Raw genomic sequence first — 14,591 nt, 5'->3', positions numbered from 1 at the left:
CACATCTTGGTTGGGGAACTTGTGACAGTGGTTCAGACAAAACATCTCGCTATTCCGTGCAGCCAACAATAAAACTGTGATAGCCAATGTCCAATGATGGATTCCACACTAGAAGAAGAAGCTCACCAATGAAGAATTATGACTTTTAAAAAACAGACTGTACCTGCAGGTGCTGGAAACCATGCATACTGAAGTCCAACTCAACAGCTTCAAGGCAGTCAGGGAGAGCTGGTTCCCCTCCTACTCCTGGTGTCAAGTGTTTGTTCAACCTAGAAAAAAAAGAGTACCCGCTACTGAGAAAGACAACTGCAGGTAACAATTAAAAATCAGTCATACAAAATATCAGAGCTAAAATGGGATAACTGGGGAAAGAGCATAATTTCAGACCTAACAACACATTCAAGAAGAAATGTAAATATTATAATTCCCTTCTGCCAATCATCTAAGGCCTGTTTCTCTTTCCATATATTTTTTACAAGCCCTCATGTTAGTGAAATTACAAAGGTCAAGCAGACTAAACAGTTTCCTCCTCCCCTTCCCTTTCATACTTTAAATGCTAGTTCCATCTCTAGCAAAGCATAGTTTATTTCATCATCCTATATCGGTTAGATATCATCCTATGTTTTAGTACTAGGTGCCCTTCCATTTAACAAGTGATGAGATATTCGTCATGGCTAATTTTTATTCAAATCAGGAGACACACACTTACGCATGATACTTTCTTTAACCAAATCACTGCCAAACCCATATATATACGTTTTTGAATGCCATGCCACGTCCGCCAAACCCATATATATACACGTTTTGGTGCCGTGTGTACTTCACCGATCTCACAAATGAACGCGATATAGTGTCATGCTTTGAGATTCCATGGAAATGCTCAAAGAACTGCAGATATACCACTCTATTTCGTGTGTTTTGAAAGCGATCTAGTGTTATTTCATCTTCGTTGGAGTGGAACATCTTTCCCGCTTACGTGCAGCCATCATGGCGTCTTGAAGTATACATTCATCTCTTGTTGACGAAGAAATTGAATGTTTCCCTTATAAATCGTGTTTCTGGAGTGCTACATTTTGATAATGAAGATGGAGAATATCTAAGTGGTGGCATTGAACTACAAGAAAGTACGAGACAAAGTAGTAATGACGAGTCTCATGCGGAATTGTCACCCCTTCTTCAGATAAATTATTTTTTCCCCAAATGTAAATGATTTTGATATTACCAATTCTTGGATCAAGAATTTTGTATTGTATTTCAGTAATAGTATCACCGATAGGTGTGGCCGCGCGTATTAACCTGCTACGGCTATGGAGTCTAGCTCTCCACTCGGCAGATGAGTGGGTTCGAACCTCACCGCCAGCTGTCCTGAGAATTTCTTTCCTTTTCTTTGTGGTTTCCCTTTCGTACCCCCAAGCAAATGCCGGAAAGTTCCTATTCATAGGCCACAGCCGATTTCTTCCACTTTTGTACCCAGTTTCATTCACCATCATTCATTTCATATTCATTACCTCCTCAACTGAGATTTGCGTCGGGAAGGGCATCCGGTCATAAAATATGGTGTAAAATATAATCTCACTTCATCCCCGACATCGCATTGGGCTGCAGGACTAAGGGGGCGATATGCATTCCATTAATAGCAACAGTAAATATGTATCTGTCAAAGTGCTTCTTCCTTTAAAAAAAAACCCGGCCCAGAGGGCTCGGCAGGTCATCAAAACTCGGCAGTGAAAAGGTTAAGAGAATATTTTCAAAGGCAAGATCTTAGGGAGAACAGAAGGAGATGACCACATATGTACTTTAAAAATAGGGTCAGTGAGATGCGATATTCTTTCTACTTAGAAATGGAAAGGATTGCTCAGGAAAGGAAACTAGTTGCATATTTTGAAAGAAGAATATGAAGACAGAATTACTTCTTAACAAATCCAGGTTTAAACATTTTTTTCCTCTTCCTCCTTTATATAATTCCATGCAATGATTTCTTTTTGCTGTTCAGATCATCTCTTTATTTCCTGATTGCACAGTTCCCGGATTTCATTTCCCTTAAAACCAATTTCTTAGCTATTTCTTCAGACTACTCCTACACTTTTCAATCCACCGAGTGAGTTGGCAGTGTGATTAGGTCGCGTAGCTGTGAGCTTGCATTCGGGAGATAGTGGGTTCGTACCCCACAGTCAGCATTTCTGAAGAGGGTTTTTGGCGGTTTCCCACTTTCACATTTTCACACCGGGCAAATGCCTTAATTAAGGCCACATCCGCTTCCCTCGCAATCCCAGCCCTTTTTTTTTTTTTTTTTTTTTTTTTTTTTTTTTTTTTTTTTTTTTTTTTTTTTTTTTGCTACGGGCTTTTCGTCGCACCGACACAGATAAGTCTTATGGCGACGATGGGATAGGAAAGGCCTAGGAGTTGGAAGGAAGCGGCCGTGGCCTTAATTAAGGTACAGCCCCAGCATTTGCCTGGTGTGAAAATGGGAAGCCACGGAAAACCATCTTCAGGGCTGCCGATAGTGGGATTCGAACCTACTATCTCCCGGATGCAAGCTCACAGGCGCGCACCTCTACGCGCACGGCCAACTCGCCCGGTCAGCTCTTTTCTATCCCATCACTGTCATAAGACCTATCTGTGTCTGTGTGACAAAGCAAATTGAAACAAAACTTTTCAATCTTTGTTGTTTTTCATTCTCTCCACCATTTCTTCGTTTCCTTTGATTCTTATCATCTCACTATAGAGTGTCTGTTGAATTCTTAGTGTTCTACTACACACTTTCTGCTCTGTAGCTAAATACACTCTTTAAATCCTTTTCACCCTCTTCCAGCATTACTAATTTCCATCTCGTGTTATTTTAGTTCCTTCACAAGCTTCTCCTCTATCAGCTCCTATCAGTTCCCATGCTCTTCTCCTCATGTAATTGTACAGTACAACCTTGGCAATCACTGCTCTGTGACCGTCACGTATCGCAAGCTTTTGTAAGAAATTTATAATTTCTCTTTTCCATCTATATATCTTAAGTCCAAATGCTTTCCCAGTCAGACCTATTTTTTACAGTGTAGTCTCAGTTGTTGCAGGCTAGAACAATTCATTACTTTCAATGATCTGTCTCGGACCTATCCTTGGCTTGGACAATATGAAAGTGGCCGAGGTATGAGCTATGCAACAAGCACCCATGACAAACGTATGAACATGTAGCTCATGGGGTCAGTTGGTGTGTGCATTCCACTGGGCTTGACAGACTTATACCGTTATGTATAAAACACAGTCATTTATTGACCTAATTTAATTCAGGATGACCCAATTAGCATACACACATACATGACTGATATAACAATGCCAACATGCGGTAACACTGTGTGCATGCGCATGTGAAGACTCGTGTCAGTGCAATGGAGCAATGCATAAACATCAAGTTTTAATATAAATGGGAAAAAATGGCAACAGAGATGCATGCAATGTAGAAATAAGCGTAGGAACAGAAGCTGTAAGCAGAAAATATGTTTACAACTGGTTCAAACACTTTCAGGATGGACAGAAAACTCTTGACGATGTACCACATCCGTTATGCAATTAAAAGTTATGCAGCAGCGAAAGAGTTAAGATGGAAATCATCATGTCACTATTTTTAAACAAATTCTATATAATTGTATATAACAGTACAATAGTCTTCCCAATTCACAAACACAAATATAAGTAATATTGTACTGTAAGGAAGTTTGAGACTCTTAAAGGATACCACCACCTGATTTAGAAAGCCAAGAATAACAGCCAAGAGGATTAGTCACTCTGACCATGCTTCACCTTGTAATCTATAGACCTGCACCTCTGAAGGCAAATACCCATGAGGATTGCAGCACAATGGGGGGTTTTGTTTTGCTTTGATCACAACTACAAACATTAATTTTTTTTTTCAAGTTACTTTACGTTGCACTGACACAGATAGGTCTTACAGCAACGATGGGATGGGAAACCACAGAAAACCATCTTCAGGCTGCTGACAGTAGGGTTCAAATCCACAATCTCCTAAACGCACGCTCACGCATGGCCAACTCACTCAGTAATGCTAATGCTAACTAGGACAGCAATTGTTTAACAGTAATTTCTATCTTCATCATTAGATGCGATTTTGACGAGCTTTTTGGGACTATTGGTGCAATACTTACTCAATGCGATCCTTGATGTTTCCAGCAAGACTGACGTACAGGTCAGTGTCGGACAAGGGCCACCCACCCTGCAGACAGTCAGAGTCCTGGGAGTAGAGTCGAGCCTCCAGGTCAGTGGCACCCTCCAGCCTACCCCATTCTTTGTCTATGGCAGCTTTACGCGTTACCAGTTCTTTGTACAACTCCTCAATGTTCCGGACTCTACGTTCCTGTTCCACCAATGCCAGGAGATCATACGGGCGCCGCATATGGAAAGGAGAGTCCAACTGTAACAAACATGAAGGAAAAAGTGCGTGAGGCAGTTCCTTAGATGAAACAAAAGATTGTAGTTTTCTCTGCCAAACTGTGAACTATGAGTATAAGAAACATTTAAAGGCAAAAAAATTAAGTAAATAAGGACTAAGCAAATCAGCAGACATCTCACATTATTTCCTTTCAGATGGTAACAATGATGATTATGATTGTTCCTTTAAACAGGATCTTCATATTTTGGAATATCAGCCCAATAAAATGTACAGTGAGTTTCTCTCATCAGTTGGCCGGCAGGCGCGCCCAGATTATCTGCCTCCCGTTGACTCATCACTCCCCGCAACTTTGCTCACTTTATCCGTGCATGACGTGAGATAACAATTAAAACAAAGAAAATTAGCGATTAAAAATTAAGAAAATAAGCTTGTACCTTATGACAGGAGATGCTGGGAATGTTCTAATCCAGCATCCACACATTTCTGGTATTGTCTTAGGAAACTCTGTTTCAGACGCACAAGTTCGTCTTCCGTAATTGAGGCTATTTCTCTCCGGATATGTTCTTTCGGTTTGTCCAACATGTGAGGGTTTCTTACATACACTTTATTATTTAAGCTCCCATATAATTAAAAGTCATCAACAGTTAAATCTGGGGACCGTGACGGCCTGAAGTCGGTACTAATAACACGGTCTTCAAAAATTTCCTCAATTAACTTTAATGTGTCATTAGCTGTATGCACGGTGCCCGAGTCTTGCTGAAAATATCTATTTCGACAGTCAGTGCCTGTCAGTTTGTCAAAAAATTGTTTGAGCATATTATCCCTGTATCTTTGTGCATTAATTGTGCCCTGAAAAAAGATAGGTCCTATAATTCTGTATCCATTTATTGTGCACCATACTCCAATCCGTTCGTCATGTAAAGGAATCTTGTATAAGAAATAAACTGACAAGATGTTTCCATGTTTTCAATATATAAAGTAATATTATTTACTTGATATTATTTACTTAATATGGACTCTCTTGACAATTTATTTCTTATAACTGCACTTCAATACAGAACAAAAATGAAATTTATAGCTTATATAATGAATCTCGTATATGCGAAGTGGATGTTCTGTACTCCAATATCTGTTATTCTGCACTGGAAATACCCATGTAAATGGAACCCTGCTTCATCAGAGAAAAATATTAAGCATGGATCAACTATTTCATCATGAACTTTTCGGAACATCCAATTACAAAAATGCATCCGCTTATCATGATCACATGGATGCAGTTCGTGTACTACAGTTACCTTACAGTGTTCTCCCCAGAAATTTTTGTCAGCCGGGTGGCAGGAGTGAGTAGCCGGGCGGGGAAAACTACGTAAAAACTTAATAAGAAAACACTTAGTTTTATTCCTCTCAGGGCATTAATAATAATAATAATAATAATAATAATAATAATAATGAAGACAAAGTCACCTCCGTACAGGCCATGAAGGCCCTTGGAGGAGTGGAAGGTAAAGGCTTCCACCATTGTTAACCGCGGCACGTGAAGGGGTAGAGTGGTTAGCTCTACGCCCGGCCGCCTTTGCCCCCAGGAGTTAACCTGGTACTCATTTTTGGTGTAGACTGAGTGAACCTCAGGGCCATATGCACCTCCGGAAGTGGAAATCTCGTTTCTTAAATTTTACGACTTCCTGACGGGGATTCGAACCCTCGTCCTTCCGGACGAACCGAGCACGCCTTTACCGCCTTGGCCAGGCAGCCCCTAATAATAATAATAATAATAATAATAATAATAATAATAATAATAATAATAATAATAATAATAATAATACGACCTCAGATACCGTGTGCAAACATCTTAATTCGACGTCATATGGCTGCTTGCTCGTCAATTTCGACGTTCCGTTTTACTTTAGGCCTACTACATGTCAGAGTAAACCGCATCTCTCTTGGGCGTCTAGGCCGAGTTTTAGTGAATTTTGTCGGGTAAATACCAAATATGTCACCAGATATCCTCTACATGCTGACATCGTACGACATGGAGTGTCGCCCTTCAAAAATCCGACCACCTCTGTCGGGTTCGAACCCGGTACCTCTACCACTGATCCACAGAGGGCATCAACAGTAATATCAGACAGGTAAACTATTTTAGTGTTATTATCTCGAACAAGATGTTCTAGCGTTCTACTGCTCGTTCATAATCAAACACCGGGGCATGTGGAGTGCCATACGGGTTTCTGACGTCATGAGGAATCGAGTGCTCCCGTGCGAATCCACATTAATCCAAACACCGCTCGCGCACGACACTACGATATACAATAGTCAAGCTAAACATTTAAACTCTAATGTAATTGATGCAATTATGCTAACAATAATGAAGATTTACCATTTAAATGAACAGTTTTACAGTATTTACAGTTTAATTTGAAGCACGCAATGATTTAAATATGTATTAATATTACGTAATTAGCGTGTATCTAGGCAAATACAGTAGAGACAATACACGACACTTACGGATTTCGCCTTGCTAAAATGGGAGACAATTTGACGGTGGCGCTCCTAGTGACTTGACCTGAACAAATCGCGCTAAATTCAAATATCAATGGAAATGTATATACGGAAATGGATAAATAAATTACGTCTAGAAAGACAGTGGTATTGAGATATTAACTTCGAAGTTGCTAAAGCAGTTCTGGATAAATGAATGAAGAATTTTTTAAAAGGTTATTATTCAAAGACTGAAATTACACATATAAACAAGGTGTGAAATGGACTGCTCTGAAATGGCTTGATCATTCATTTATGCATTACTTTTTTAGCTTTAGCATACCTGCCTGAAATCTTACGGTTGGATTTGTCTTTCTTCCTCATTTAAAAACAATGTATCATCACATTAAGACATTTGTCATTGAAAATATCGGCACATTCCTTAAACATATGATGCAATGAATTAACATTTAATAGCTGGACAATTTTCCTCTTAACATAAAGCCTACTAACAGAAAGAAAATCTATAAAATCCCGGCTTTAATCTGAGAAGAGGGATAAAAGAAAGAAAAGTTTGAAAATGTTGTCGATAGTGATGCTTTGAGGAATATTTAAGTAAAATTAGAGTTAAAATGTAACATACCCTTGGCTGTATAGTCGAGGATTTTTAAAGTCGCTGGCCTGGAAATGATCTGAACAGATCTTATAATTCTTATACAAGCGTAACGTCCCTTCTTTCTTGTACACTTTATCCAAATCGCTTCTGTGACATTTCAAAACCCACAGATCACACCTACAACAACACATCGGTATTGAAGGTTAACTGCTGCACTATACAATAAAATATCCGTATTATATTTTAAGCACGTTAAAACATGGGTCGAGCAGGTCAGAAGATTATGAAGTACTATAAAAATCTCTGTCACTGGAAGAATATATATGCAAACACAATATTACTTACATGTTCTTGTCACAAGGGAACCTGAAGAACGAGCGCGCATTTTTCTCTACTTCGTAATTACTGCAGCCAAACACAGCACATACCTTTCCCCTCATGTTGAGAGGAGATATCAAGGAATGACACACGCTACTATTTAATTATGTCAACTCACTGAGAACGCATAACTAACACCAAAAACTTCACACAAAAATACACGTGCTCTTATGACAGAATCAGTACCGTTCAGGTCTATCCGCTAGAGTGAGCTCCAATAGCTGTCCCTCGATATCTCGCTCAGTGTCGTGTATTGTCTCTACTGTATTTGATCTAGGTTATTATAGCCGGGCGGTCTGTAGAAAAGGCAGGGCGGTGCGCCCACTAAAATGGTCCTAGGGAGAACACTGACCTTATATGGTTTCAATTTTAACATTTTCGTAGCCCGCCATGCTGAGCTCTTCGAAACCCCGGCTTCTTGTCCAAGTCACCTGTATGTTCTAATCTTTCTGTGATTTCATTTACTTTTTCCTCATTAAGAACACATTTTTTAACACTTTGCTTCTTGATATATTGTATTGAAAAGGTCAATTTGTCAATTTATTCTTATACTTCGCTTCTTATCGAGTAAAGAACCCGTTCTTCTCAATTTGTATACAAGTTTCCGCACGGTCTCTCTATGTTGGGAGGCGTACACCTGAAAATTGTGCTACAAATCACCTGACGACATCCCTTTTTCACATAATTATCATACATAAATACCCTTTCCTCTACGGTGTACACATGTAGAGGCATTATGAGAATAATACCCCGAAGTAGCATTTCACAACTCAAGAACAACTGGAGTGACAGTTCAATATACGTTCTAAACATGGACCTGAACTGCGAAGTGCAGGAATTCCCGTGCTGTCACTGCGCTGTGTAACGGGAAGTGATGAGTCAACGGGAGGCCGAAAAGCTGGGCGCGCCTGTCGGCCACCCGATGAGAGAAACTCACTGTATTTAATCTATTTAGCATATACTGCCAACTATTTTCTTATAGTAAAAGAGTAGATACTACAGCCAGCACTCATTCCTCAGCGCTAAGACAGCTGGGAAAACCTTAAAACCTGAGATAATCAACAGTTTTGGGTGGAAGAACTTTCTCATGAAGGGCAATGGAACCTCAGGGAACCATTAGGTAGTCTTGTATGGGTGACTGCTGCCAAAGCATCAAACTCCACATAAGGACAGCCTATTAAAATGAAGTAAGGCAACAGGAAACCACTCCTGATAAATCTATGCACGTGCTATGGATTCTTCCAAGACTAAATGAGTATCTGAAGGTAAAAGAGTCTTGTCTCCCAGTCAGATTTCCAGAAGAGACAGGATGAGAAGAATCAAGAATCGGAACATGGAATGTATAAACACCATTAACAGGAAGAGACACGTTCAATGACTTTTCTAGTTTGATATGGAAAACCATTGTCATACTATCCATTTATTTGTATGTACAAAACTTTTTCCATCAAAAACACAAGGCAATTACAATTTATTTTTCCTCATAGTTTCCTGCTTTGGAAATCCCAGCGTATGGGCAGCTTTTTGATGCCCTCATCGTAAAAAGAAGAGGGTCGTGTCACCAGCCAGTTGTGCGCACAGAGTCTTCCATACTCTCGTCATCTTCAAATCGTTGCCCTCCTAGAGCTTCTTTAAACGGCCCGAACAAATGGAAATCACAGGGCGAGAAGTCCGGGCTGTAAGGAGAATGATCAAGTGTAGTCCAGTGCATTTCCTGTAGCTTGGAGACAGAGCTGCAGTATGGGGCCGCGCATTGTCGTGGAGGAGGATGACCTGTCGAATCGGTTGGTCTCGTCTTGTGCAGCGATATGCAACCCTCACCCTGTTCAACAGCTCGCAGTAGTAATCAGCACTGATTGTGTATCGCTCATGCAAAAATCAATCAGCAAAATGCCTCGCCGATCAAAAAAAAAAGGTTGCAAGAACCTTGCCAGCTGACAGTCTAGTCTTGGCTTTCATTGGTGCTGCCTCTCCTTTCCTCTACCACTTCTTACTGGCTTGTTTGGATTCGGGAGCTTAGTGGTGGACTCTTGTTTCATCGCAGGTGACGATCCAACTCAAAAATGCCATCACCTTCTTCCGCAAACCTTGCTGTAAGCCTCTGATAGACCTCCAAACGTCTCAACTTCAGATTTTTGGCGAGGGACCCATCTGGAACACACTTTACGGAACTGTAGGTCCTTTGTGATGATTGCTTGACAGCTCCCATAACTGACTCCGACTTGTTCTGCAATTTCTGATACTCTCGCCCGTCGATCGTCGTCAATAATATCTTTAACCGCACAAATGTTTTTGTCTATAATGCTGGTCCGAGGATGGCCATTGTGTTGCCGATTTTCCACATGTTCTCGTCCTTACTTCAACATTTTATGCCAGGCAAATACACGCATCCTTGACAATGTTTGATTACCGAACTGAGCAGTCAAACTGTGGCAAATTTTCGCCGCTGTAACTCCTTCACAAGCAAGAAATTTTATAATTATGTGTTGCACAGTAGAAGGGTGCACGTGTTGCTCTGACATCATGAGCATTACTGACAAAACGTCGGGAAATATTTAACAGCATGCTCACTCCACTCCTAACGGTCCCACTTAAGTATAGCAGAAGCGTGGGGCCAATCCTACTAACTGTTGATGTTCAGGAACAAAAATTCCGTTTCTATTTGATTGACCTTCGTACAACATCAGACAATCTCTCTTTCTTTGCCATCCTCCCATTTCTTCCATTCATTCCCACATGACTCCAAAACATTACAACCTTCATTTTAGGACTATGTTTTGTCATAATGATTCTTTCAGTTTGGCCTTACTTTATTAAAAACTTCATTACCTAGCCTGGTAGCTACGATTGTTAAGGTGTCAAGTTTAAATACGTTTCGACACTGTGGCTAGCCCGTTCGAGCCCCGTTGATGGAAGAAATTGTTATATCAGAATGTTGGCCATCAGGGTAGGAAAAAGTGATGCTATACAATTTCTAATCACTAGATTGCATGGCTAAAGCCTGGATTCAATTTCAAAACTCTCTGCAGTGTCCACATGGAGTGAGGGCACATGATGCTGTTAATGGATGTTCATCCAATGGATGGGGATGTTAAGCCTTGAGGAGATCCCTTGGTGTTATTCAGCTACGTGCTGACACCAGGTTTCACCCTCTCCCTATATCATCATCATTCCATATCCAGATGTGCAGGTCACCCATAGGCGCCAAATGGAAGACCTGCACCAGGCAAGCCAAACAGTGCCCTTGGACACTCCCCACACTAAAAGCCACATGCTAGATAAATAAATAAATAAATAAATAAATAAATAACCCCAATCCCCTACAAATTACCTCATACCACAATTTTTAAACAAGGATTTTCAGCAAAAAATTTGCAAGATGTACACTAGTAAATACAGTATTCTCCCCTACACTTGATACAAAGGTGCCGAGCGAAGCAGCCGCACAAACTAACACCCTACAGCTATGGAGCCAAGCTCTGCATTTGAGAGACATGTGGGTTTGAGCCCCACCGTCGGCTCTCCTGAGAATGGTTTACCATGGTTTCCCATTTTCACTTCCAGGCAAATGCCAGGACAGTACCTATTCACAGGCCACAGCTGATTCCTTCCATCTCCTTGCCCAATTTAATTCAGCATCATTTCATCTTCATTAGCTCCTCAATTGAGGTTGGCATCAGGAAGGGCACCTGGCTGTAAAAAGATTCATCTCACTTCACCCCCAACCCTATATCAAGGAAAGGGAGTAAGAGATAGGCATACACTTGAGTCAATCACAGAGGTAACACAGGATAAAATAGTCAATTCTAAAATCAATGCAGAAGGAACTTCTGCACATACTTCACAGACTTGACCTGTCCATTCACGATTCTCCACATCTTTTATGGCAATACGATAAAGCTAAGCGATACAGTTTGTGGAACTTAGAAGGACCTCTGGGTGAAGTAGCCGAGAGGATTAGCAGTAGACAATAAAAGTGGTCTTCATAGAAATCAAGGATTTTCAAAAAACTGTGCAAATTTTTAGTCATAGAGGAGCAGAACTGGATAACTACATCTTCGCATTAGACCATTTTTAAACATGCCCCCATTAAATGTGACGTAGAATGCAGTTTTTCCACTTTCAAGGCTATAATTTTGGCAAAAGCTTATGATACACTTAAGAGAAAACATGTATGGGAATGCCTACTGAAAAGGAATGTACCAAAATCATTAATTAACAAGATAAAAATGTTGTATCATGAGAGTAAATGCAGTGTACAACTGGGTAGTGGTGACTTTGAAACATTTTATACAAAAAAAAAAAAGGCCTCAAGCAAGGAAGTGCACTGTTGCCAGTATTGTTTATTATATTGATGGATGAAATCATAAAACATGTAAAACAGAGTATCAGTAGTGATGAAGTGAATGAATGCTTTGGTATTTGCAGATGATGATGTGATTTGGGGAAAGGGAGAAAAGGAAGTACAAAGGAGACTGGACATTTGGAATGAAAATCTGAAGGAGTTTGGAATGGTAATTAGTAAAAAGAAAACTGTAGTCATGCACTGTGGAAACGAGAAAAAGAGAAGCCAAGTGAACACAGACGGAGAACGGTTAGAGAATGTACAACAGTTTACATATCTGGGTAGCATTATTAATGGAAGTAAGAAAATCAACCCTGAAATTAATAACAGACTAAGTCAAGGTACAACATTTTATGATCAAGTCAGAGAGCTTTTATGGGATGACAAAGTACCCAAGAAAACAAAATTAACATTATATAAACAGGATTTCATACCAATTATAACATTAAAACTAGATACGCTGGTAACTAATAAGAGACAAGATAGTAGTAAGATCCAAGCAGTAGACATGAAATTTTTAACAACATCGGTTAAAAAGACAAGAAGAGGTAGAAATCAAAATATTAAAATCAGAGAAGAGCTAAATATAGAACCGTTAGTACAGAAAATAAGACCGAGATGGTTCGGACATGTAAAAAGAATGGGAAAGGAACAGGTAGGAAGAAGGGAATTGGAAAGAGACCAGTTGGAAGACCGAGAAGAAGGTGGATGGCTAGTTGCTTTACATAGCACCGACACAGATAGGTCTTATGGCGACGATGGGACAGGGAAGGGCTAGGAGTGGGAAGGAAGCGGCCGTGGCCTTAATTAAGGTACAGCCCCAGCATTTGCCTGGTGTGAAAATGGGAAACCATGGAAAACCATCTTCAGGGCTGCCGACAGTTGGGTTCGAACCTACTATCTCCCGAATACTGGATACTGGCTGCACTTAAGCGACTGCAGCTATTAAGCTCGGTAAGAAGGCGGATGGATCAGATCTGGAAGGACATTAGAGAAGCTGGACTGGATGTGGCGGAAGTAATGGAGCAGGAAAAGTGGAAGGACAGAAAGGAGTGGAGGCGGCTTGTTTACCACATCTGGACGACTGGCATGGGACATTGATGATGATGATGAAGGCTATAATTTCTGAAAATCAAAGGTCCTTCAAGTCTAAGAACTTGAAAATGCATGTCATAATCCAGTGCAACTTTGCATGTTGTTTTACTTAAATAGCCAATATTCTCTTGTTTTATTAAGAAAAATTTCAGATTCCATAGTACAAGAATAGAATGATCTAACATTAGGTAACCACAATCACACACTACACACATTGTGTGCAATTCCTATTCATAACAACAGAATCACACACATACACTTCTGAGACTGAAGAAAAATGTACGTTTCTGAAAATAGCACACACAAAATTCACGTATACCTTATAACAAGGTCTCAACATAAATCTCACAATTTGCAGCACACAGAATAAGATGAGAGTCATCTAATATCATTCTTAAGGTTTGCAAGTAAAAAAGACCCTAACTGTACTGTATTTACTGGAATATAGGTTATGTGTGCTTACAGCCAATGATGTCAGCCGTCAATGAAAACAACAAACAGAATGTTTACCAACAATAAATAGAACAGTAGGCTATTACGATGAAAACTTTCCTAACAGGCGAAACTCAATTACCAGTATGTCTGTTCGTAGATATTTATTGAAACATAAGATTAATCTTTAATGTTTTGAATGTCAAGTATTTAATACAGTACAAAGACGCACCGTTGTATATTCTAACTTTAAATATTCTTTCGTTTAGACAAGTTTGTAACCTTCATTTTAATTTAGAATAAGGCTAAACTCTCATGATACATCTGATCAAAATAATTTGATATCGCCAATAACCACAGCACTAATACATGAGGATTTTTACAATAACATAACATTTAACTGAGATAGATTTATTTTGTAGATACCTGTGACTGTATCCGTCCATTCTCAGTTACAACCCAATGAGTTGACGCTGAAATACCGAGGAATATTTCAAATAATATAGCAAACACTTTCCAAGACTTTAGTTTAACCATTTTTATCCCTCTCCCTTACTCTTTTCTGTCGTTTGACGGATGTTGATCTACATTTGTCTTACAAATTGACAGTGTCTACTGCACGTACCATAAGTATTTGTATGTCAACTGGTGCCAACCTTACTGCTCTAAACATGTGCTCATGTAAATACCTTACTGCTTACTCGTGCCTTGGGCTACTCAAATTATTGTTCGAATCACTCCTTCTTTCTTCTGTAGTCTTTAACCAAACCTAACCGACCGCTTTATATAGTAATATTCATAATATCTTTTTTTTTTTTTTTTTTTTTTTTTTACTTATGCATTTCTTTCAA

General features: G+C 39.7%; 1 protein-coding gene across 1 annotated transcript in view; it reads right to left on the bottom strand.

The window, feature by feature from the left end:
• The window catches only part of LOC136879251 (tetratricopeptide repeat protein 17), a 293,085-nt gene extending 278,768 nt beyond the window's left edge, over positions 1 to 14,317 (bottom strand). Inside the window, exons 1-3 of the mRNA XM_067153063.2 lie at positions 14,167 to 14,317; positions 4,152 to 4,417; positions 164 to 269 (exon numbers count right to left, since the gene is read on the bottom strand). Coding sequence (XP_067009164.1) covers positions 164 to 269; positions 4,152 to 4,417; positions 14,167 to 14,277 — 483 coding nt within the window. The 5' untranslated portion in view covers positions 14,278 to 14,317. The remainder of the gene's footprint in view (positions 1 to 163; positions 270 to 4,151; positions 4,418 to 14,166) is intronic.
• Between the last annotated feature and the right edge of the window lie 274 nt (positions 14,318 to 14,591).

Source organism: Anabrus simplex, chromosome 8 (assembly GCF_040414725.1).
Source record: "Anabrus simplex isolate iqAnaSimp1 chromosome 8, ASM4041472v1, whole genome shotgun sequence".
Classification (NCBI taxonomy): Eukaryota; Metazoa; Arthropoda; class Insecta; order Orthoptera; family Tettigoniidae; genus Anabrus; species Anabrus simplex.
Note: the sequence above shows the minus strand (reverse complement) of the source record. Positions and strands in the feature narration are given on the sequence as shown.